The following is a 24,940-nucleotide window of genomic DNA, read 5'->3' as shown; positions in this document are numbered from 1 at the left end:
GTTTGGAATTCAAATTCCCATCAGGCCCTATCAGCAGGGACAATTGCAAAGAAATGTGGAATATTTAGGTCAAAATATCTGGAGGAAATAATGTTACCTTGGGATAACTGCAACAGATTAATTCCCTGCCAATATTTAACTTCTGATTAAAGCTCTCTATTTAAACAGATGTTACATCCATGCTAAATTTTCAGGGCTTTATGTATTAGAAAAAATACAACCGTCATGATCCATGTTCCAACTAGTAAAGAATTTTAAACAACATAGTAACATAGTAAAAAGGTTTACAGCACTGTTTCTCAACCTGGAACATTTTAAGATGGGTGGACTTCAACTCCCAGAAATCCCCAGCCAGCCACGCTATCGCCTACCTGCAAATTCACTAAATTTCCAAATTTGCAGAAGTGTTCATTTAGTTTGCTGATATTATTAAGCTCTGGGGGAATTCTCCTCAGTTCAAGTTTTGTGTTTTCATTCCCAAATTGCATCTTCTTCTGGAAAGCAGGACTATTTGTTCTATTAAAATTTTGTCTGGGAAAAAATATCAAATGTTTAAAGTTACTAATAGAAATCAATTCACAAGAGGATAGTTAAAATGTGGAATTAAATAATCTGAATTCCAGGAAGCATCTATTTTTAAACTGTTTTAAAACAAGAAAAGCTTCAGTATGCCAGTATCGGCAGCTACCCAAGTAAGAAAAATCAAAGATTAATTCATGATCAAATGCCAGCCTCTATCACATATGTCTATAGATAAAATATCCATGATCATAAATGAGTACAGTCCTCTAGATTCTCATGTTTTCCTCTATAGAAACCCCTATTGTGCTTGTTTAAAAATCTTAAAGATTTAATCTTGTGTATATTAATGTATTCGGTCCCCCCTTCTCCGCTCTTTAACAGACAACAGGCAGACAAACTTAAAAGGAACTCACTTTATCAGTCCTCGGCTCAAACTGGCTGCGAGCCCAAAATAAACCTAAATAAAGTCTCTGCCTGAAGATAACAGAATGCAAAACAAATCTCTCTTACGGCAAAACAAGGTGTACAAAAAGAAAGCAAAGCACTTCTCCAAGTGTCTCTCACAAATAAACCACGACCTAGGATCAATGAACGTTGAACGAACGAATGAACGTTGACTCCTGCAATCAGGGCGTGGCACCATCCGTCCTTTTATCACCAGAAGACGCCACTAACGAGCCCCAGCTGCATTGTTAATCTTGCATCCCAAAAAGACTCACAGGAGACGTCTGCTGAGTCACAACATTAATGTATATTGCAAATTGAATAAACGAAGATTAATTCAGTGTGGAATGAGGAAGTTGTTGACATGTATATTAAAAATGAATGGAAACTAATCAAGGAGAGAAGAAATTTTCTGACAGTTAGAATAATTAATCAGTGGAACAACTTGCCTCCAGAAATTGAAAATGCTTCAACACTGGAAGTTTTTAAGAGATTAGATAATCATTTGTCTGAAGTGGTATAGGGTTTCCTGCCTAAGCAGGGGGTTGGACTAGAAGACCTCTAAGGACCCGTCCAACTCTGTTATTCTGTTAACTGCTTACTTGTCAAACCAATTCTTCTTTGCTGCAAGTCCATCACCTGCACCGATAGTTCTCTTCCGGGACTCTGAATCCACTACAATCCTCATACTGCTTTTATTGGGAGGTTTTTCTGGAGGAAGAAAAGAGTACACTGATTAATTTTTAAAGGCTGTTTGTGCATTTTATAGTAGAATTTTCTCTCCTGATTACCGACAACCGACTTACTACATTTTCACAGCATATTAAATGCAGGACTTCTTTAAATCCAGGTTCCTTTGATTCAGTGTTGGTCCAAGATACACTAAAACCAAATGCTTCAAAAGGAAATGCAAGTAACCACAGAGGGCAACTACAGAGTACACTGCTTAAAAAATATAATTTCTTTACAGCTGTAGATATTTAGCAGATGATTTGAGACCTGAAGCCCGAGAGGGATTTCTTTGGGAAAAGGGCCTCTCATAAAGAAGTACAGAGAGTCCTTGGTTTACAGCAGTTCATTTAGTGGCCGTTCAAAGTTACAATGACAGTGAAAAAAGTGACTTGTGACCATTTTTCACAGTTACGACCTTTGAACCATCTCCATGGTTAGGTGATCGAAATTTAGAAGCTTGGCAACTGGTTCATACTTATGACCAATGATGTGTCCCAAGGTCATGTGATCACTTTTTGCAATCTTCTGATAAACAATGTCAATGGGGAAGCCAGATTCACTAAACAAACAGCTTCCATCCTATCCTATCCCTTCCACCATTGTTCATCTGATTAGGAGCTTCCAACACCAGTTGATTAAAGGTATATGATTTAAAAAGAGAGCACAAGGTAAATGGTTTATTACATTTCCATTAACTCTTTTAAGCCTTACAAGGGCGTGCTTGCTTGACTGGGAAAAATGCAATTATGATGAGCAGGATGATACCACTAGAGAGGATCCTTGCTACTTCAGTTCCCACCACATTTGCCAATTAGTAAAATTGAATGACATAAAGGTGAGCATTTGAGACGAGATACAAGCCTTGAGGAATAAACGTAAGACCTTCTAGAATCCCGTGATACTACTCATTTACGTTTTAAAGCAAGAAATCTTTCATGTTACCTCTTGGTGGCAGGTCCATATCACCTGAGGTAAGTCCTATCAAATTTGGTCTTTGGGCATGGACTCTGTGTCTATACATGGGTCTTGAAGTGCTGGTTATACTTGGTGCTTCAGGATTGTAGCCATCCGTGTCGTATGTTTCTGGCAAAAAAATATATTATCTAATCATACAACTATAGAAAAACTTAAACTATATACTGCAGACATGCAAATCAACCCTTAAATGGTTCATATCACCAATCTGGTTTTTTTTTGGGGGGGGGGGGTTATTTGGCACATGTGCACAATAGTAGCTGGATTTCTAAACTGAATAATTTTGAATTAAGTTGAATAGTTTTAAGAGTGAATTATTATCCTACTAAACAGATGTATGCTAAAAGCTGTGCGCATATCAGCTTTTCACACCTCCATCATAGATATAAACTTAATATAATTCATATAGGAGCAATCAAAATTAGAACACAAAATAACTTTTTTTCACACTTTTTTTCCTACCCCAAATTTTCTTTAAAACATTTTTTTTGTAATATACAGTAAACTCGTTTGGGAGCTTTCTTAATTTCAAAAGCTTTTGACCTTTTGAGGGGAAAATACATTTAATGCTCCATTAAGTCTGGAAGCCAAGTTTTTACAATTTCACAATTCACAAGATCTTGTGTTTTGATTACAAAATTGCATCCAACACAGAGTCTTATTAAAAACGTAGACTGTGCACTATTTTAGTTAGCTAGAATTATCCTTTTTGTCACTCAAAAGGGCCTTTAAAAAAAATAAACTATATATGATGGCATTCAATTAAGGTACAATCAATCCCAAATGTTTTACCTCCCTCCATAAATTGAAAATCTCTAAAAGTTTGGGGCTATTTTGGGAGCAACATAGAGAAGACTGTAGAAGAGAGGGGCCACTGACAGAGCCCACTCTGAGAAGGGAATATGACAATTCGCTGTGGCCAACTCGCCACAGCCAAGTCGCTGCAGGAAAACTCGCCATGGCCATCTTGCTGCGGGATAAGAGTTACGCTACTATCAAAGAAATGGATTAAAGAAAGGATTCCAAAGGAGGGACAGAATGAAATGTGAATGGCAAAAATTAAAATAATTATTTATTGTAAATAATGAAACAATTGTTAAAAGTCTCCCACAGTGAGTTGTCCTATGGCGAGTTGTTCATGGTGCGTTGCCTCACAGAGAGTTCGCTGTGTCAAGTTGGCCATGGTGAATTGGCCGCAGGAGCTTGGCTGTGGTGAATTGTCCCATTCTCCTCTGAGAAGGTGGACTACTCCTCACATCACTTTTTTTCTTCCAAAATTCTAATATTCCACGGCACATCATGTTTCCCCTTTCATTTGTTAAAAAAAAAAATCCAGTACTACACCTGTGAAGAGAGAGGGCGGAGCAGGTGGCGGCTGGTGATGAATACCCGTGGTTACAACTGTAGGAACGGAGCTGGTAGCAGAATTTGGGGGGGCATCCATGCCGGAGGGCTGCAACGGTGGTAGTGGAGGTGGTGGTCCTACCAAAAATTTTAAAAATAGTGAAGCTATAAAAATGACCCCCCCAAAAAAGCAGCCATGTACCACACACACACACACACAAAAAAAAGATGGGGGCATCTTGTCTTTTAAAATCTTCTGCATCTTCAGAAATAGACTAGATCAGTGGCCCCCAACCTTTGTGGCTTGGCAGCCCAGCCGAGGAGAGAGAGAGAGGAACTGGTTCACACAAGCGGTGGACCAGCAGCTCAACTTGTACAAGCAGCAGCCCGGCATCCGCATGCGCCCATCAGCCTTCCACTCATGCAAATTGAGTTGTGTGTGCACACGCGTGCTCCAGCCAGCCACTCACGCAGACCAGTTCCAAATAGGCCACAGGTCATTAGTAGGCTATGTCCTGGGGGTTGAGAACCCCTGCACTAGATAATCCACGTCGGGTCTTCATTTCAGGGCTATTTCCTTATCCAAACATAATAACCAAATGACCACAAGTGGACTAAACAGTAGTGGGAAGTGGGAGTGGGAACAATTTCTGACTTCCCTGTCAACTTCCCCATTGGCTTGCCTTGCAGAAAGCTGGCAAGGAGCACTGTAAATAACTACTCCCTGAACATGACTGGGCATGATAGCACTGAAGAAACCAGAGGTTTTACAAATCTCAATCCCACAAACATTGTGGATTTTAGCTGCATTTCTAAGTTAGCCTCTTGGAAATATCTTGACTGTTGCCCCATGATGTTGATTATTGCCGAATTAAAGATTACAAATAATCAGACATGAAAGTTTTAGCAGTAGATAGGTAGCAGTAGGAAGTAAATAATGATTAGCATGGTTTTTTTTCTTTGAGACAGCAATAGTATCAGGGTAGATATAAATCTTTTATGAAAAAAAAACTCTGCAATAACTAGGAAATACCTGTCGTGTCATGTTAGTGGACCATAGAAACAATGTAAAATGTGGAAAAAAATAGTTGCAGCAGTTCTAACTATGAATTATTCTCATTGTTAATTCCAACTTGTTGCCAGCTGTACAACTATTTCATAATACAAGTGTTAGAACTGTAACTAAAGAAAACACAAATTATATCACACTTTTTTTTTAAAAAAAGCTACACTCTGGTATGCTTTGCAATCAATCTAATTTTAATTTTTTAAAGCTTCATTTGAATCCTGCATATCTAAAAAGATATCTCCTTCTATATATTATCATAATGAAAATGTGTGTTTTGGAAGAAATGGTTATAAAATGTAGAGTAGGAGTGTTTATTTATTTCACACATTTGATAGACTGCCAACTTCTGTACACATACGCAATTAACAAAACCGTAAGAAAAATACATTCATAAAACTAGGAGCAATTAGTACTAAATAATCATCTGCAAAGCAGCGGAAACATCATTAGGTTCCAAAAAGTATAGTAAACAGGAAACTGTAAAGAAATTTCCAAAAGCCTAGGACATTCCAGGCATTCTATTACTCAAGAGGCAAAGCATCAACATGAGGTATTGTATGGGTGCCCCACCAACTTCACTCCATGTATATGGTCTCTCATCAAGCCTTCCTTACAAGAATGCATGGAGTAGAACAAATCTTGCCAGGAGAGATAATCTTGAATATAGCCCAGAGTCAAGCTACCTGAGGTTTGAAGGACAATAACGGACACTTTGAATGAGGTCGGTAACAAATTAACTCATGGAACAACACCACAGGTGTTACAGGGCTGAATGAATTAGCTGTTCTTGACCAAGTAAGCTTCCAAGTTGTCTTCAAAGACAATCCATTAAAAAAAATCTATTGTAGAAATTAGGGGACTGGAGGCTAAAACATAAATAACGGTTGCAGGAACTGGGTATGTCTAGTTTAATGAAAAGAAGTACTAGGGGAGACATGATAGCAATATTCCAATATCTCAGGGGCTGTCACAAAGAAGGAGTCAAACTATTCTCCAAAGCACCTGAGGGTAGAACAAAAAGCAATGGGTAGAAACTAATCAAGGAGAGAAGCAACTTAGAATGAAGAGAAATTTCCTGACAGTTAAAACAATTAATCAGTGGAACAGCTTGCCTCCAGAAGTTGTGAATGCCCCAACACTGGAAGCCTTTAAGAAGATGTTGGATAGCCATTTGTCTGAAATGGTATAGGGTTTCCTTCTAGGCAGGGGGTTGGACTAGAAGACCTCCAAGGTCCCTTCCTGGTGTGGTGTGGTGTGGTATGGTATTGTATTGTATGAGAAATCTAACCACAAGTTGACATGGGTATGGTTGAACCAGGTACCATAGGCCTGCAATATTAAGAGTGGACAAATACCCTACCTTCCATTCAGGTCCTGATGAAAGTCATCCAGCAGAAAAATGTAATTTCCTTCTCATGGCCTGGCCTGAACCCTGACTGAAAAGGGTACAGAAAATTTCTTTCCTATAGGATTCTCTAAAACTGAAGACCTCCAACCTTCCCTGAAAAGTGAAGTTTAAAGACTGGTACCTAAGATTGATGTTCTCAGCTAGTCTCTTGCCTCTACACTGATTCAGCACCAATGAAACATATAAATCAGAAAGGGAACTAGCCAAACTCATCCTCTCCCTAAGGCACAGTGTAATATATAAACACTTTTGCCTATCCATGTCTCAAAGGTGCTTTTTTCAAAAGGCAACTGGACTTTTTTTTTCCTTGAGGAAGAAGACGTTTCACTTCTCATCCAAGTAGCTTCATCAATTACTGATGAAACTTCTTGGATGAGAAATGAACCGTCTTCTTCCTCAAGGAAAAAACACAGTCCAATTGTCTTTTGAAAAGGCACCTTTGAGACAACCATGACTGGATGACTGAGAATTTCCATGGGCATCTCAATCCATCCATGTACAAAGGCAAGCACATTCAGTCTCAGCCAAGGTCTCAAGGGAAAAAAAATCACCACTTATACCCGTCCTAACCATGGCATTAGGACTGCGGGGCATCTACAAAAAAATCCAATGGGTACATTTTAGAAGGGCTTCACTAGTTTTGCCAGGTATCCATTAAGACAAGTGAAATCCTTATGTTTCTCCACTCCCATATTTTAGAGAAAACGGATCTTATTTCACACGTTTTGGAATTGACTAGAAATCATATCAATTTCAACAAAACCCAACCGTGACTGGTAAATTCTACCTGAACGTATAATGTGTAACATTTGCAGCCAGCAGATTTATGGAATTTATAGAACCTACCTGTAACAGGTGGAAGACTAGGTGGTAAAGGGCCTGGTGGTGGGACAGGAGGTCTAAGGTTTACAGGAGGAGGAGTAAGAATAGGTGGTGGAGGAGGAAGCCCCGGAGGAGGAGGTCCTTCAACAACCGGAGGCTGCGCTGGAAAAGGTAGTATTCCTGGAAGGTTCACATCTTCTACAACTACAGGGTCACTTCCATGATCAAAGGGACACATATCTCCTCTCATACAAAAACCTTTCTCTGAAAAAGAAAGAAAGCAAAATAAAGTTAAGAAAGCGTGTAGCATTCTGAAACTGCATGGCATTCCTAATAAACGTTACGAATGTGGCCATGCAATAGCTGAATATATTATAATGCAATGAACGTTTATTTTTTGATATCGTTGCACAATAGTATATAAAATACTAAAGATAAAAATCGTCTGAGAACATTTAAGATCTTTGACTGTTAATAACTGAGTGGTTCAAGGGGAAAAAAGGAGAAATATAAATAGACCTCGACTTACAATAATTCTTTATTTTTTTCATCTTTCAATCGTTTATTGGTTTATAATAGAGCATACAAAGAAAATATAAAAGTAAATAGTAGGGAAAATAGGGAAGGAAAAAGGAAAAGGGAGGGCAAGAAAAAGGGGAAAATAAAAATAAAAAAGCACTGACTTCCTACTCCCTTTGGTGCAGTAGACTAAGGCAGGGGTCGGCAAACTTAAACACTCCAAGAGCCACTTGGAACCGTTTCCCACAGAAAAGAAAACACCGGAAGCCACAAAGGTCCTAACCGGAAGCACCCTGTTCTATTTTGGAGCTGACCAGAAGTTCAGTTTCCCCACCATAGTGTCTCCTCGTAGCACAGCATATTTTTTCTTCTACCTGTCATAACCGAAAGCCCTATCAATTGTGGAGACAAATGGAAAACCTTCCCCTTGCCATAAAGTCTTCTCCTGGCACACTATGCTTCTCTCCCACCCCCACCAGAAGCTCCTCTCAAAATTGTGGCGCCGACCGGTGACGGAGCCGCAGCAGAGGGAGGAAAGAGCCACATGCGGCTAGAGTCGCAGTTTGCTGACCCTGGACTAAGGCATTACAATGCAATGAACTTTGCTTTACACAATAGAATATAAAATACTAAAGACAAAATCATCTAACCAGAATATTTAAGATCTTTGATCATCATTATCTGAGGAGTTCAAGGAAGGAGAAATATAAAAATAGTACAGGTAGTCCTCAACCGTTTGAACCGTGACTGTTTGAAGTTACAACGGCACTGAGAAAAGTGACCTATGGCCGTTTCTCACTTATAACTGTTGTAGCATCCCCAGTCATGTGATCAAAATTCAGATGGATGCTTGGCAATGGACTCATGCTTATGACCATTGCTATGTCTCGGGATCATGGCATCCCATTCTGCGACCTTCTGACAAGTCAACGGGAAAGTCATATTCGCTTAACAACCATGTTACTAACTTAACAACTGCAGTGATTCACTTAACAACTGTGGCAAGAAAAATGGGGCAAAACTCATTTAACGAATGTCTCACCTACCAATAGTAACATTGGGCTCAATTGTGGTCGTAAGTCGAGAACTACCTGTACATGCATCTTTATCTTTAATACTTGGGTCAAATTTTCTGGGCTTACCGTCATAGTCTCTGCACCGTTTCTTTGGTAGGGGAGGCCTTCCATAGGAATTGTGTTCCAACTGTTCTTCATGAAATTCTGACCAACTTTCAGTAGTACTATTTCCATGATGAGCAGGAGCAATGACAGTTATAGTGCTACTTAGTGTAGGGACAGGATAGTGAGCGGATGAAATGTTTGTTACTGAAGAAACCGCAGGGTAACTATTTTCTAATGGCTCCGTTCTGTCCAAGTCATACTTCGGCTTCCCCAGATCTCTTTCTAGAAAACAATATTGGAGAACTGTGGACGGTGACAGAATAACATAAGCAAAACAGCAACAATTATGCAAGCTAATCAATCCTCGCAAAAAAAACCCCTCCAAAATCTAATTGTGACCAAAACACCCCCCCCCCAAAAAAAACCTAGTGAACATTTCAAATAATATGATAAATTCTAAAATCTAAATTCCTTCCCGTGGGCATCTGTAGCTTTCTATTAATTTGAAAACTGGACATTTTTTCCTGAGTTAGACAGATATTTTTAATTACGGCAACAGATAGTGCTTGTGATGGAATGTTATTTAGTTTTCTGGGAAGGAGTGCATCCAGACAACGTTCCTTCACAGCGCTCTGGACAATGGAGCCAGAATACAGGGCAGTCAAATACATGTTGGGCTTAGAAGGTCTGATAATTCCATTCTATTTCTAATATACAGGAAATGGAAAAGGCATGTTTGGCAGCCGCCCCCAACCTTTGGGACACCAGAAACAGGTTCCGTGGAGAGGATTTTCTGTGGACTGGGGGGGGGGGTGGCTTCATGTGCTGCCTGCATCCTGCAGATGGCGCTTTGCTTGTTTGCACCGCCCAGCTTCTGGACCCTTGATGTAAGGGAAAGCTAAAAGCCAAATATCTGGTCCATATTTCAAAGCAAGGGCAAAGAATATCTGAGTGGACTTCCCTACATGCTACATCTATTATTATTTAAATAATAATAATAAAGTATACTATGCACATTAATGCTTGAGGTTAATAGTTACCTCTACTTCTTGTTCTGCTTCTAGTGCGACTCCTACTTCTATCTCTATCTCTGTCCCGCAACCTTTCTTTGCTCCAGCTTCGACTACGGCTCCTGCTGTAGCTTCGGCTCCTTCCCCTTCTTCTATTGTAGCGGTCCCTATAGGATTCTCTTCGTGGAGGATTCCGATCATAATCTCTTTTGCGAGAACGGTCGTCTTTCTTTCTGTCATCCCTGCTTCTAAGTATTTTGGACAAGAAAACTTAAGAATAAATTTAATATATTTTAAATGGAAAATTCATATATAATAAAGGCTATGTATATTAACATTCGAAATATATAACATAAAACATTGCCAAAGAAGTTGCTGGTAGGAATGCAAAATTCATCAATTTGAGAAGGGGATTTTCCAGACAACTCTAGAATATTCCATTCCAATTTTGGAATATGCTGCTGCAATGAGGGTTCAGCAATTCCTGGAAGTAAATCCTTCAAACCAAGAGTGGTTCAAGGTTTTTCAGATGTAGGTTCTTTACAATGTTCCATTTTCAGACGGATGAGTTATAAACGCTCCTAGATACCCATCCAACAAAGATAGATCGATAGATAGATAGGCTAGACAGACAGACATATATAGATATAAAAACACTATGTCTATGACAAAAATAATGAAAATAACAATGTTACTTTCTTTATTTACTTTGCAATTTTACTGCAAATTTAGTGCTTGAACAGCCCTTAACATATACAGTACTGGCTAGTTTTGTTAACTAAACAAAAACAAAAAAGAAGTCCAGATACTGGCAGTTTTCTAAAATGCAATTATTCTATTGTGAATAAGTTATATGTCATGAAATGTGCTTGCTTGCTTGTATGTCTATTGAAAATGTAACTTCAAAACATTTTGATTTTTAATTCTTTGTTTAAAACACATTCTGCACAGATACATCTTCATTTCTACCTTTGTAAACCTTGTGATATTGACATAAACCAATATCTCAGCATCTGAGAATTTGTCCTAAAAATCAGAAACTTTTATCAACTGCAAGAATGAGAAAAATAGGTGTTACCTGGTGTCTCGGTATCGTGAACTTGACTGAGGAGGACTATGATTAAGCCTTCTAGAGAATTTTTTCTCTCGTTCTTCTTCCTTAATTATCTTGATAAAAAAGAACATGAAACAGATCTTTTTTCTAACAACCAAATGAAAGATAGTGAAAATGAAAGGAGCAGAGATAAATTTCTTCTGCATCTAACCACTTGGCCAAATAAATAAATACCACATCATAACAGTAAGTTATAAATAAACCATGAGGGATATTTTGTGCTGCTGTGCTCTATTAGTACCCCTTACCACCTGTTTCTCATAGAATTACATAATCTGATATATTTTAAGTTTTATATCTCTATCTTATAAGTTGTCAGGACTATGACTGAAGTCTAGAAGATGTTCACTAGAAATATCATAGTTTTAACAAACTGCCATTCATATGTACTAAAGTGAGAACAGCAATGAAATCTACAAATCAGGTTACAAGATACAGGTAGTCATTTTAGAACTATTCATTTAGTGATCATTTGAAGCTACAATGGCACTGAAAAAAATTAATTTATGACAAGTTTTTCACACACCATTGCACCATCCCAGTAATTATGATCAAAATTTGGACATTTGGCAATTGGCATGTGTTTATGAGAATTGCAATGTCCTAGGGTGATGTGATCACCTTTTCAAACTTCTGACAAACCAGATTCACTTAACTTGTTACTAACTTAACAACTACAGTGATTCACTTAGCCATTGTGGCAACCAAGATCATAAAATGGGGCAAAACTTACTTAACATCTATCTTAGATGTTTTTTCTTAGATGCAATTTCTTAGCAACAGAAATTGTGGGTTTAATTGTTGCTCTAAGCCAAGGACTACCTGTATAATAAGGGTGTCAAACTTATGTCATCACGGCAGCATCATGTGACGTATCAGGACTTTTTTCTCCTTCGCTAAACCAGGTGTAGCCAGCGTGTGACGAATCTGGCCCACGCGGTTGGGAATGTGACAGCCCTGCTGTATAGCATAAGCTTAACATGATACGGCCGATTATTACCTCTTCTTTTTTTGCTTCTTTTTCTTGATGCTGAAAGAAGTCTGATTTCAGGCTTCCTGAAGATGGCAGCTCGGGTGGAGGTAGATAGCTCTTGGTATTTACGGCATCAAATAATTTTTCTACAAATATCTGTGTCTCTGAAATGAAACCAAAACAGTATACAGTACATAACAGGGAACTTAACGAACATCCTTAAGGGCTATTATTATTGAAATATTAACCTTTTGGTACTTTATCATTATTGGGACAATTCTATTTCCATAGAACCAGTTCTAGGATTTCCAGCTTTGGAAACAACATATAACTTTATGTGAGTTCTGCAATGCGACATTAAATGTTTGTGGCAATGACACAATAATAATAATAACACATTCAGCTCCTTAGGCAATGATATTTTCAGGCAAAAGTAATCTTTTAGAATACTTAATGGAGGAAAAAGGTTCATTCTGAACAGTCAAGGGAAGGAAGAAACACATACTAATTGCCTGAGAGTTGTTTATTTTATTCTAGGCAGTTGTCTAATAACTTTTCAAAATGTATTATTTGGAGAATCTAAAAGAAAACCTCATGATGAACTTATTTGCAAGAGCAGCATTCAAACATTAGTCAGTCAAACCTTATGTTATATGTCATACTGTAGTTTTATATTTCAATGGGGAATTAAGACATTGGTATAATAATGTCCAAATTATAATTAATGTCAAATGGATTAAATCTTAAATGAAATTAAAATTTGAAATTAGGTCAAGTTTTAAATTCACAAGAACTTACCCTTCTGAAGAAATACATCCAGTTGATCCACACATAGTGCTTTAAGTTCTTTCTCACTTTTATCTTTTTTCACCAAAGCAAGAACATACTTAGCAAGGGCTGATGGATCTGCATCACATCTACAAATGAAGAACACAACTAATTCATAAAGGCATTTTTAAACCTCACTTCCAGGTAATAGATAAAGTTTAACATATCCCATATGGGTAATGTTTTGATGCAAATTATATCTAACAAAATCAGGTTTAATTTGTAGCCGTAAGGTAATTAAAATATACTGAAGATTATTCCAAATATATAGACACACTTTACTTTTTCCTACCTCTTATATTAAACAACACTTTTTAAAAAGCTCCTTTCAATTGAGCACTTATACAATTTGTTCTACCAATAGGTATTATCATTAGATATCTAGCAATTATTTATGTAGTGAGTAAACATTTAAGGGAGAAGAAAGTTCCCCTCATCAGAAATACAGACCAAAGAACCATTCAATTTTATTTTACTTCTTCAAGAAAGTTGTAAGCTGAAGAGATGTATACTTAAAGATTATTTAGGATGCTGAATTAGGGAGAGGATTTTATCAAAGTAATGTAACTTTGAAAGGCAGACAGCACTTCTGTAATCACAATAAGGAGTTTAGCCTTCTGAGAATATTGATGGGATGACAGTAATACCTAGTTTAGATTCAACAATCTTGTTTTATATTAATGCTTCAACTGAGTAACATAATGTTCTCAATCTACATTACAAAGATTCCACCAACCCACTAACATTAAAGTCACGAGCAAGCAGACTTCAAAGACGATTTTCAAAAAAATGGAAGCATTTTCAAATATATCAGATATATCTGGAAGGCTGCATGTTCTTCTAAATTAAAAATTAACTTTACAATACTTTAATTATATCTCCTGATCCATAACCTTTCAGCAAAAAGCAGTTATAACAAAGAAGCAATATTTAATACAAGATTTATTTTAAACATTTAACGTAAGAGTTTTGTATAAATTCCTTCTATATCTTAATGATATAAATATACTTCAGGGCTTTTTCTTCTTTAATTTGGAGTTGAATTAAAGACCACAGAACAGACGCTTATAGATCTTAAAAATTTTAGGTTATTTTTTTTAAAGCAAGTTTTTATTGATGTGGGTCCAAATTATCTGATATATATTTTGCATATTATAATGCAAATAAATTATTAATAAATTCTTTATTTTTAAGTTGAATTTTAAATGAAAGTCATAAGTACCACTAATCATAGCATGATGTATGAATATAAGACTGATTTCAGCTGAAAATAAAGGAAAATACCACATAAGATTTACTTATAGTTTGTAAATGACTTCATTTTCTGACATTATATCACTTAGTCCTTAAAACTAATACTTGCAGTTTATTACATTTCTAATATGAGCTTTGTCAAAAGTAAGAAAGTTAGTATAACATGTGTAATTAGACTGTAGGGATAATTCTGAAAAACGTTTTTTCTTTTTTCAAATCTAAACTATTAAACTATTTGAAAAAGCCCCATAAAATAATTTCAAATGTATGTTTCTTTCAATTACAGATATAATTTTAACTAACCATACTGATAAACCTATGGTCCTTCAAGTCTTGCTGAAGTACGGCTTCAAACATTTTGTATCACTAACTCCCCCCCCCCCCTGCTTTACATTCAATTCAGTGGTGGGATCCTCCTGGTTTAACAACCGGTTGGGTGATCACACGATTTTGCCCGGATCAGTCCGAACTGGTAGAATCCTACCCAATTCAAACATGTCCAATTCTCAGAAACTAGTTGGACAAGTTCTGTAGTTTTATTAGCATGCTTTTTCAGGATTGGCTTGCTATTATCTTTCTTAGGCCTGAGAGGAGGTCACTAGTCCAAGGTCTCCCAGTTGGCTTTGTGCCTAATTTGGGACTAGAACTCGCAGTCTCCTAAGTCTCCCTATTTCTAGCCTGATGCGTTAATCCAGGGGTATCAAACTGGTGGCCCATGGGCCAGATACACACACGCAGTGCATGCCCACCCCGGCTCCGCAAAGGCAAAAGACGTTGCGATACATCACATGACATGATCGAGCTTGACACCCATGCCTTAACCACTACACCAAACTCTTTAGGGTATACTGGACATTTTAATTCACAGGATCTAGAGATCCATCACTTAAGCTGCAACCAAGTGGAGCTTAGCAACAACAGTATGTTGCTCTATTAAGTTCTGAAGATTATGAATTGATGTGTAGGAATGAACATGTATGGAAATGAAATAAGTTGTGATGTTTGTGAATTTATATGCATAGAAAATGTGTTTACTCTTGATGTAAGAAATAAATCCATATCCAAAACTTTGTTGACATAAAAAGTTTCCTCACTGCTTCATTGACAACTTGTTAATCTTAATAAACTGAATAAAGAGCTGCAGAAAAGAAGCAAAATAGGTAACAGCTGCACACTTCAATTCCTGGCTCTAATTGCTATAGTTGTACTCAATTTTTTGGTCTGCACACTTTTTTTAATATTTCTGATAATATTAAATATAAATGTTGGCAGTATTAAGGAATCGTGTTATTAATGATTATTCTTGTTATTTCAGGGATCCCAAAGCATATCAGTATTTGTCTGAATGGATCAACCATACCATCTTCTCATAAATCAATGTAGAAGATTTGTAAGACTAACTGGCAGCAACATCTGTCACTCTACTGATCCCTAGGGTTGATTTGACTATTTTCTTCCCTCACTGCTCCATGAGCATCTTCCTGAAGCTGCATGAAGGTGACTATCCCAGGCAATAGTATATCAATTTTCAGTCAACAATAGCTGCGCTCCACTGCTAAAATCTCCAAACAACTAAAAGCTAAGAGAATTTGATCTTAACAACAATCTTGGGAATATGTAAAATATTTTCTGAAAATGGGAATTTCATTTTGAAACCTTGTTACTCATTCTCAATTTCCATGTTGTTACTGATATTTTAATCTATCTTTAGATATTATTCGTAAGTATTTTTTTTTTGCTTGCTATATTCTGATTTTTGATGGTTCCTTTTTTTAAAAAAATGTTTCCCTTTTAATTGTTTTCTCATATTTTTAGCAAAATTTTGATTCTAATGTTGCTGGCTTTTTCTTACTTGGTTATATTTTCGCTTATACTATACCACTCTTATTTGCTAGATAAGATACAAAAGGAGTTACAATTAAAGCATCATCTTACTCATATTCCCTTTATAATGATTTACAAAATCCCAGGGCATTTAGCAAGCATAAAGAACACTGTATTTTAATGAGCTTATGTTTCCACAATGTCTACATATAATGAAAATGTTCAACCATCCAATATTAACAAATAAATGAAGAACATAATGCCAAAAGAGGAAGTTACTTTGAAAATTTAAAAAAAAATGAGAAAAGCCAAAGCAACAAGTTCAAATCAGATAGAAATGAAACACCCCAAGGAGTAGTGCAGTAAATCAACACTTTAACAACATTAAAAGTGTTTGCCCAGCCTGCATGGATAACATCTCCAAGGACATTTCCAGCTTGGGAGAAAGACAGAAAACAATAGGAAAGATTATTCAGAATGATACATCAAAACCTATTCTTGTAATAAATTGTAGCTGATTTACTGCTAGATGAAGAAAACCTTCAGCCTAATAAAAGATAGGGCAGCCATTGTTCTTCACAAACAGTTGTGAAGATTGATAACAAAAAAGTTATCTCAGCATATGTGGTACTTAAAAGTCATTTTATTATACATACACATGCATGCAGAGAGAGTACTTAATGAGCAAATTAGAGCTTACTAAATTCACATATATGCCCCCCCCAAAAAAAGTCTGATCAAATCATGTACTAAACTGAATTCTGAAGAAAAGTGAAAGTCCTAATTACTATACAGATAGTGACCATTCAAAGGTACAACAGCACTACAAAAGTAAGTTATGACCATTTTTCACTCTTATGACCATTGCAGAATCTCGATGGTCATATGATCAAAACTCGGATGCATGGCAACTGGCTCACATTTATGACTGTTGGAGTGTCCCAGAGTCATGTGATCATCTATTGAGACCTTGACAAGCAAAGTCAATGGGGAAACCATATTTATTTAACAATCATGTTACTATCTTAATAACTGCAGTGATTCACTTAACAACAGTGGTAAGAAAGGTAGTAAAATAAGGCAAAACTCATTTAATAACTATCTTGCCTAACAACAGAAATTTTGGGCTCAACTGTGGTCATGACACTACTTATATATCAAAATATCGATGCAAGAAGGATGAGAAGTCACTTTTTGAAAATTTCTATGTCAAGAAAATATTACCGTAATGCAATTTAATGCAATAAAAATAGGCTGGATTACAGCTCATCCTGTATACACAGTTCCAACTGCTCTAAGTTTCACTATATACAAAAATTCTACTACACAAATATGGCTTGTGGTCTTGAAAGGAAATATAATGTATGTAAATGTGCCTTTACACCCAAAATCTATGCATTTTCCTATTCTAGTACTGTACTTTGCTACTGTAATAATAGGTGAAAGGGTAGGGGGTATCCTAGGTACCCTCACAATCCAATATTGATTCCAAATTCAACGTAACACATTTACAAGTTCATTTACAGCATACATGATTTCTATTTACATGATGTTATGGTTTTCTAAAAAAAAAAAAGAACATTCCTAGTATTATGTTTTGTCTATGATATTTACCCCTCTAGTGCTGAAAATAGTTTTGGGAATTGGGGAAAAATCAGTTCACAAATTGAGCAAAATATTAACTCTTCTAAACTTCATTGATGAGTTTGTATAAACTGTTTCCATACCAAGATCCAAAGTATAATGGCATATCAAAATATTGTTCAGTTTCTCAAAACAATGAAATGAACATTAATCCATGATCTTCCACATAGCTTTTGTGCAGCAGTTAAATTAAATTGGGAGAAATATCCACCAGCATAACAAAAGTTTGCACCATCCTTTACTGCACATTACAACATGTATTTTTGTATATGAGTTTCTGAATACTGTAACAATATTTTCGACAATATGAATTTGATCTCACAAATGTATTGGCAATTAATTGATTCCAAGGTTCAAAAAGACTCTGTATTAGTAACTTCATTCAAACACTCTTGTTGAAAACAATACGCAAGCCAAATAATTGTACAAGATCAGATTTTGCTCTGAATCTTATTAATCAAAGAACCAAAGAGAGAAGAAAATAATTGAACTAATCATCTAATTAAGCTCTAGTTTGATGGTTCTTGGAAAATCCTCCATGGAGCCATACCTCAATCCAGATTCCACTTTAACAAGAACCAGTTTTACACATGTATATGTTTCCTAGTCATATAGAAAAAATATCTATTACTGGTTACTTCTTTATGTTTGTCACTGAGTGTTTTTATGAGGCTCTGGTGAAGTTACCAGGGAGCCAGTAACTCTGCAGGGTCTACCATAAATAAGATAAAACAACAGTAGGAAAGCCAGTTGAAAAAGCAAAACATACAGATTGCCATATGTTTATCTCAACTATTTCCTTATTACCATAATGCCAGCTATAACCAAAAAGGATGACACAGGTGCTTCCCTCAGGGATCATCTAAGTGGCAGAAGCAGGCTTGGTCAAAGGAATTTATTGCTATTTAGTGCTATTTCAAAGGTTATTTCTATGTACTTTTGGTAACATGGATCTTTGCAAAGTAACACAGTTTTACAACTGAGGAGCAGCAAAAACCTAGTGGCAAAGGAAATCAAGCAGGATCATGATGGTGTCAAAACTATAGAGAACACTGGGTAATTACATGCTTTAAAATAGCAATAAATAGAAATACATTCCTTTGACCAAGCCTGCTTCTAGACTTAGTTTAGATGATCCAGGAGTAAAGCAACTGGGTCAGCTAAATGTCAGCAGGATGCTTGGTCAAAGGAATTGTATCCTTTATTGCTATTTCAAAGCGATTACCCAAAAATTTTTTTATAGTTTTGACCCCATGGTCCTGCTTGATTTCCATTACAACTAGGCTTTTTGCTGCTTCTCAGTTGTCTCTTCTTAAAAACCTCCAGTGATGGAGCACCCATGATTTCTGAAGGCAAGCTATTCCACTGGTTAATTGTCCTAGCTGTAAGAAAGTTTCTCCTTAATTCCAGGTTGCTTCTCTCTTTGATTAGTTTGCAACCATTGTTTCTTGTCCTGCCCTCAGGTGCTTTGGAAAATAAGTTGACCCCCTTCCTCTTTTTGGCAGCCCCTCAAATAGTGGAATACTGCTATCCTGTTCCCCTAGTCTTCTTTTCTCTAGACTAATCTTTTATCTAGAGTAGTCCCTCTAGTCCTTTACCTTAGCCTTTTCTCTAGACTAGACTTTTCTAGATTATTCTTTCTTGTCTAGATTAGTCTCTAGTCCTTCTTTTCCTTAGACTTTTCTCTAGCCTGCACTTTTCTCTAGATTAGTCTCCGTTCTTTTCTCTAGTCTTTAGTCTCCCCAGCCCTTCTTTTCCTTAATCTTTTCTCTGGACTATACTTTTCTCTAGATTAGTCTCTCTCCTTTTCTTTAGCCTTCCATTTAGATTAGTCCCCCCTCCTTTTTTTGCTTAGTCTTTTCTCTAAACTAGTCTTTCCTCTAGACTAGTCCCCCACCCTCCTCTAATCCTTTTCTCTAAGACTAGCCAAATCCAAATCCTGCAATCGGTTTTTCGCATGTTTTAGTCTCCAGGCCTTTCATCAATCTCAACTGGATAGCAGGGGGGTCATTTAAGGCTGTTTATAGCCCTCCAGGGACAGAGATGCCACACTGCTTGCATGGACCCCAGCCTACCTTTTCCAGAGACACCCCAAACACACACACAGGCAGGCACGCACGTGTGTGCGGGTGCGCACATGCGAGCCCCTCATAAGGGGCCTCAAAGGGGGGGGGGTCGGGGCTGGCTGGGTTTACTCACATGGGCTCCAAGGTTTTGCTGAGCCAGGATTTCAGCGCCTCGAAGTTTTCTATGATCATTTTAACCACCATCCAGAGCGGCCCCAGCCCCGCCTCCCCGACCAGCAATGGCAGCAGTGGTGGCGGTGGCCGCGAGGGCCCCGGGGACCCAGCCGAGAAAGGGGGCGGCACCGCAGCAACGACAGTTGACGCGACACTCCTCGCCACAAGCGGGCCGGACGCAGCTGCTGGACGCCCAACAAAACCGCTCGTGGGGGCGGGGGGGGATCTGTATGTGTGTGAGAGAGAGAAAAACTCCGCTCTCGCAGCTGGACCGTGGCAGCCGCCCGCGAAACCCGGCTTGCCAAGGCCGCCGCTTACGCGCTTTTTTTTTGCTTTTTTGGCTTTTCTTTTTTTCTCGCCCCCTGCCCCCCACCGGCAGCGCGGACGGCGGCAGCGACTACGGAGATCACCGCGCCAGAATAACTAAGATGGCGACGCGGGGCTGTCGCGAGAGGTGGGGGAACCTCGCGAGAAAGAGGCCAGGGTTGAAGGAGGAAGAGAGGCCGGCGGGAGGAGGAAGCGGGGAAGTCGCGTAGGGCGAGCGAAAAGAGAGAGAGAGAGAGAGAGAGAGAGAGAGGCGTGAGGGCCGTTGCTAAGCGACGGCTGCTCTCGAAGGAAAGGTGCAACCTCATTAAGGGTCCTCCTACCGGGCTGATCCGGAAGAGCGTCCAGTGGCCTCTTAGAAAACGCACCAAATTTATTCTCACTTTAAATGTACCCTAATCAGCATCCATTAAAATGAAATTTCGTTCCATTCAGCTCCCGAATGATATTATGCATAAGGCCAAGTTTTGTCGGTTCTTGACTGACAAATGAAGAGGGGGGGGGGGACTGAGCGCCTGAAAAATTCCTATGTTTGCTTTAAAACCTTGTGTCCGTCCCTCAGCCCGTCCCCCCGTGTAATTCTTAACGCATAAATAAATAACGCTCAGACTTCACGGATCTGCTGAAACCAGTACTAACTACTAGTCCAGTGTTTTTCAACCACTGTGCCGCGGCACACTAGTGTGCCGTGACATAGTATAAGGTGTGCCGTGGGAAAATTACTTTATATATAGTCAATATAGGCACAGAGTTAAATTTTTTTAACATTTTCTAATGGTGGTGTGCCTCGTGATTTTTTTCATGAAAAAAGTGTGCCTTTGCACAAAAAAGGTTGAAAAACACTGAACTAGTCCATTTCCTGGCTTTCAATCGCTTGACATCTCACAACTACTTTTAAAAGATGGGTGGATGGATGGATGGATGGATGGAGTGAGTGAGTGAGCGAGTGAGTGAGTGAGTGAGTGAGTGAGTGAGTGAATGAATGAATTCTTTATTGGCCAAGTGTGATTGGACACACACAAATTTGTTTCAGGTGCATAAACTCTCATTGTACATACAAGCAACATAATCATAACTACTATCATAAATCATAGATGCAACTCTCAGTGATAGTCATAGGATACTAAAGCAATCAACATAAATCATAATAGGATACTAAATAAAAACAATTACATGAATCATGAGATATATCTTTTAAGATATAATGAAATAGAGGTAATCCTTGATTTTGGACAGTTCATTAAGTGACCATTCAAAGTTAGAACGCCACTTAGAAAAGTGACTTATGACCATTAAGTGAGACAAATGTCTCACTTAGCAACAGAAATTCTGGGCTCAGTTGTGGTCTTAAGTCGAGAACTATTTGTACATCTAATATTTAAAAGATTATTTTTGATTCTGGAGTTTCTCTAGAATACTAATACTAATATCCTCTCTCTATTAATCTTGTATTTACATCATATAAAAATGTAACATCTTTCAACATAATGGAAAAATCCACTCAAATGCTAATTTTTCTCTGCCCTATAACTAGGTGTAATAGATTGTAAATAGTTCAATAATGTATCTATTCTTTGTTTTTAAATATTTTAATGACTGCAAGTGGCCCAGATCTGCTGAGAGTTGAGCAGTATATAAATGCAATAAATTATTATTATTAATAGTCATTCTGCTAAGCTTCAGAAAAAAAAACAGTTCTGATTTGCAACAAAATGAATCTAGCTGTTTTTTAATCATCATCTTGCAGCAGTAGTGCTATCAAGATGGGGTATAGATGAAATAAGTGTATTCAGTTGCTCCTGTGGCATAGAGATCAGCTACTTTTGATTACACCATTCTCATGTCACAGGGTATATTCAGTGTACAGTTAGTCCTCAACTTATGACCACAATTGAGTCTAAAATTTCTGTTGCTAAGTGAGACAGTTGTTAAGTGCATTCCCCCCACCTTTTTTTACAACCTTTCTTGCCACAATGGTTAAATGAATTACTTCAATTGTTAAGTTAGTAACACAGTTGTTAAATGAATCTGGCTGCCCCATTTACTTTGCTTGTGAGGAGGTTACAAAAGGTGATCCTTGACCACGGAACACTGCAACCATCAGAAATGTGAATCAGTTGCCAAGGACCTGAATTTTGATCATATGACCACAGGGATGCTGCAACGGTTGTCAGTGTGAAAAATGGTCATAACTTTTTCCAGTGCCGTTGTAACTTTGAATGGTCACAAAATGAACTGTTATAAGTGGAGGATTAACTGTATTGAATTATCCACATTTTTCTTCTCTTATCTGCTAAAACAGTTGTGACTTTAAGAGCTAGTATCTGACCTGACTTTTCTGTTGCTTTCCCTCCACTTCCTTTTTTTTTTGTGATGCGATTTTAAATTTTAAATTAGAAAATAGGCTTATAAACAGCTTGGAAGTCTTTTAATCTGACGAATGGGATAATAAACTAGTAACGACAATTAGGTTAAGTGGTAATGAATATTCTAATAAGATCTGCTAAAGAACACATCAGAATTATAGGAAAAATTATTAACTTCCTGATAGTGACATTAAAAGGAGACAAGAAAAACATTTGTCATTCCAGCAAGTAGCATGTTTTTACCTAAGCTAGCATCAATACTCATGATGGGTACAGTACCAAAAACTAGTGCTTCTCAGTGGTTGTGCATGGATATCTGTTTTACAAGCTGTGATTTGTGTTTTTCCAAAATATATAATATGGAGAGTTCTTGAGTTTATTAGTCTTTGTGTGGTATGCCATTATATCTTTGTTCTTAATTAAAAACAACAACATCTCTCTCTGGAGGGAGGTATTTAAGGAGAGAACTGTTGGTGGTGCTTGATCATTTGCAATTTGGCTCTTGTCTGCTTCCCATATGCCAACTTCTCCATGGCTTTCTAGACACATTTATGAGGCATTATTACTGAAATCAATACAATAAATGTGTCAAGTGAAATAAAAAGAATCCCGTTGGGTAGTATGTGAAGCTACTAAAATCATATGAAGCAAGACCTCTGAGAATTAAAGACATACCGGGGATGGACCTGAGCTGAAGATCTTGGGCTGAAATTCTCCATGTTTCTGGAATGCCTCAATATCCTTGGTTACAAAGAACTGCAAGATAATTGTTAAGAATATAGTGACAGAACTTAGAATTTGATGACATCAGCCTCCAGCTATGGATCTGATGGGGTGGCTGCAGTTAAAGACTAAGATTTAACACACTCTATTAGCCAGATATTTTTATGCCCATGAAGCATGGAAATGGAGCTAGGAACATCAACATCTGGCCGAGGAAGGCAGAGTGGATGGCAGGTAAGGCATACCCCATTCCTCCCAAAATTGTAAGAAAAGAAGGAAACGATCCTGTAAAAATTACAGGTTTTAGGAGAAAATGCTGGTCAAAAGATCAAAGATTTTAATAGAAATTTGTAATTTGTAATACATTTATTCAATAAAGTTTAATGATTTGGGTGAACAAAGACAAAGTATTTCAGTGTTTAAATTCCAAAGCAAAAATGCTTAATTCTGATTTTTTTAAAAATTGGAAATCAGGCTGGTGTGACGTTCCCGTGGTTCGCCCATGAGACCAATGTTGAGAAAAGACAGGAGACAACCTTTCTCGGGATGGAGCGACCCAGATTGGGGTCTGAGAGCCCCTTTTATTGAGATAGGACAAAGGCAGGAGGAGCAATAGCATGTGCTTAAAAACAGCCTGTAAAAGTACAATTTCTAATCTACTGCTCAGTCTATATATGGTCAAATCCTAGACGTCAATGGTAGGGCACATCTCAGAATGTTATGTTATGCATTATCAGGATGTTATGGCATTCTAGGAGTTTGTTTTCTCCTGTGTGATTCAGCGTGGCTCTGCAACTATATTACAACAGGCTGGTGTGTTTGGAATCCAGATATTGGAAAGAGCTCTTCATAGCACTGTTTGTATATTAGCATGAAATTGCCTACTTTCAAATTCTAGATGTTAATTCAAGCTTTTTACAATTTAGTAAGTTACTCTTTGACAAAATTCATTTTATTTCTGCACTTCTATACTAAATAAACAGAGTAAATTGGCTTTCTTCTCTTCCTAATATTTTTGCAGGCTACTTCTGATTCACTTCTGTTTCCTTCTAATGGCACAATAACATTCTTTACTAGGTCTGTAAATCTGAGATATGAATTGGGTAAATCACTGCTAACATAAGCAAAGAAGGCATTAGAAAGATAATTGCAGAGGTCTGCAATGCAATGCTGTTGTAAACACTTCAGCAGCAAAAATATCTTTGAATATTTAAATCTTGATTTATTTAATTAAATATTCAAAGTATCCACTTAGACATGCCAAATATAATTCAGTACAAGAACATCCAGTAACAAAATATTGCAGCAGATCATAATCTATGAGAACAAAAGTCAGAGGCTAATTCAGAATTGCTTTTTTAATTTTAATGTATAACACGATTACAAAAAAAAAATGCAACAGTTTAACAAACAGTGAACGCACAAAAGTAATGCAATCTAAGCAGAACAAACAAAAATAATGCTAAACATCTAAACATATTGTATTTTGTGTTAAACATTAGATAGTAATCGGTGGTTCATAAAAAAATGCCTTATAATTGTGGTTATTGCACAGGAAAAAAATGATCATACTGCTCTGTTGTGGGTAAAATATCATGTAATCTATATCAGTGAGAAATTTAACTGCCTCATTTTATTCGGTATCCTGTTTTTGACAGTGCCTGAACACACTGGTGGGATGCAA

At 37.4% G+C, this 24,940-nt stretch overlaps 1 protein-coding gene across 4 annotated transcripts in view; it reads right to left on the bottom strand.

Annotated features, from left to right (window-relative positions):
• RBM26 (RNA binding motif protein 26) overlaps positions 1–20,300 on the bottom strand; it is a 42,654-nt gene extending 22,354 nt beyond the window's left edge. For 3 of the 4 annotated variants that reach the window (XR_004256154.1, XR_004256155.1, XM_032226347.1), the window contains exons 1-11: positions 19,803–20,300; positions 12,852–12,970; positions 12,081–12,217; positions 11,045–11,133; positions 9,997–10,214; positions 8,978–9,259; positions 7,341–7,580; positions 4,018–4,155; positions 2,641–2,781; positions 1,569–1,677; positions 372–531 (exon numbers count right to left, since the gene is read on the bottom strand). Coding sequence is in view for 2 of the 4 variants with exons in the window: in XM_032226347.1 (XP_032082238.1) it covers positions 372–531; positions 1,569–1,677; positions 2,641–2,781; positions 4,018–4,155; positions 7,341–7,580; positions 8,978–9,259; positions 9,997–10,214; positions 11,045–11,133; positions 12,081–12,217; positions 12,852–12,970; positions 19,803–19,873 (1,704 nt within the window). In the remaining 2 variants the exon portion in view is untranslated. The remainder of the gene's footprint in view (positions 1–371; positions 532–1,568; positions 1,678–2,640; positions 2,782–4,017; positions 4,156–7,340; positions 7,581–8,977; positions 9,260–9,996; positions 10,215–11,044; positions 11,134–12,080; positions 12,218–12,851; positions 12,971–19,802) is intronic. The other variant, XM_032226348.1, reaches the window with a different exon arrangement.
• Positions 20,301–24,940: the final 4,640 nt, after the last annotated feature.

The sequence above is a fragment of the Thamnophis elegans genome, chromosome 11 (genome assembly GCF_009769535.1).
Source record: "Thamnophis elegans isolate rThaEle1 chromosome 11, rThaEle1.pri, whole genome shotgun sequence".
In the NCBI taxonomy this organism is placed as follows: domain Eukaryota; kingdom Metazoa; phylum Chordata; class Lepidosauria; order Squamata; family Colubridae; genus Thamnophis; species Thamnophis elegans.
The sequence above is the reverse complement of the archived record's forward strand: the minus strand, read 5'-3'. Positions and strand labels throughout refer to the sequence as shown.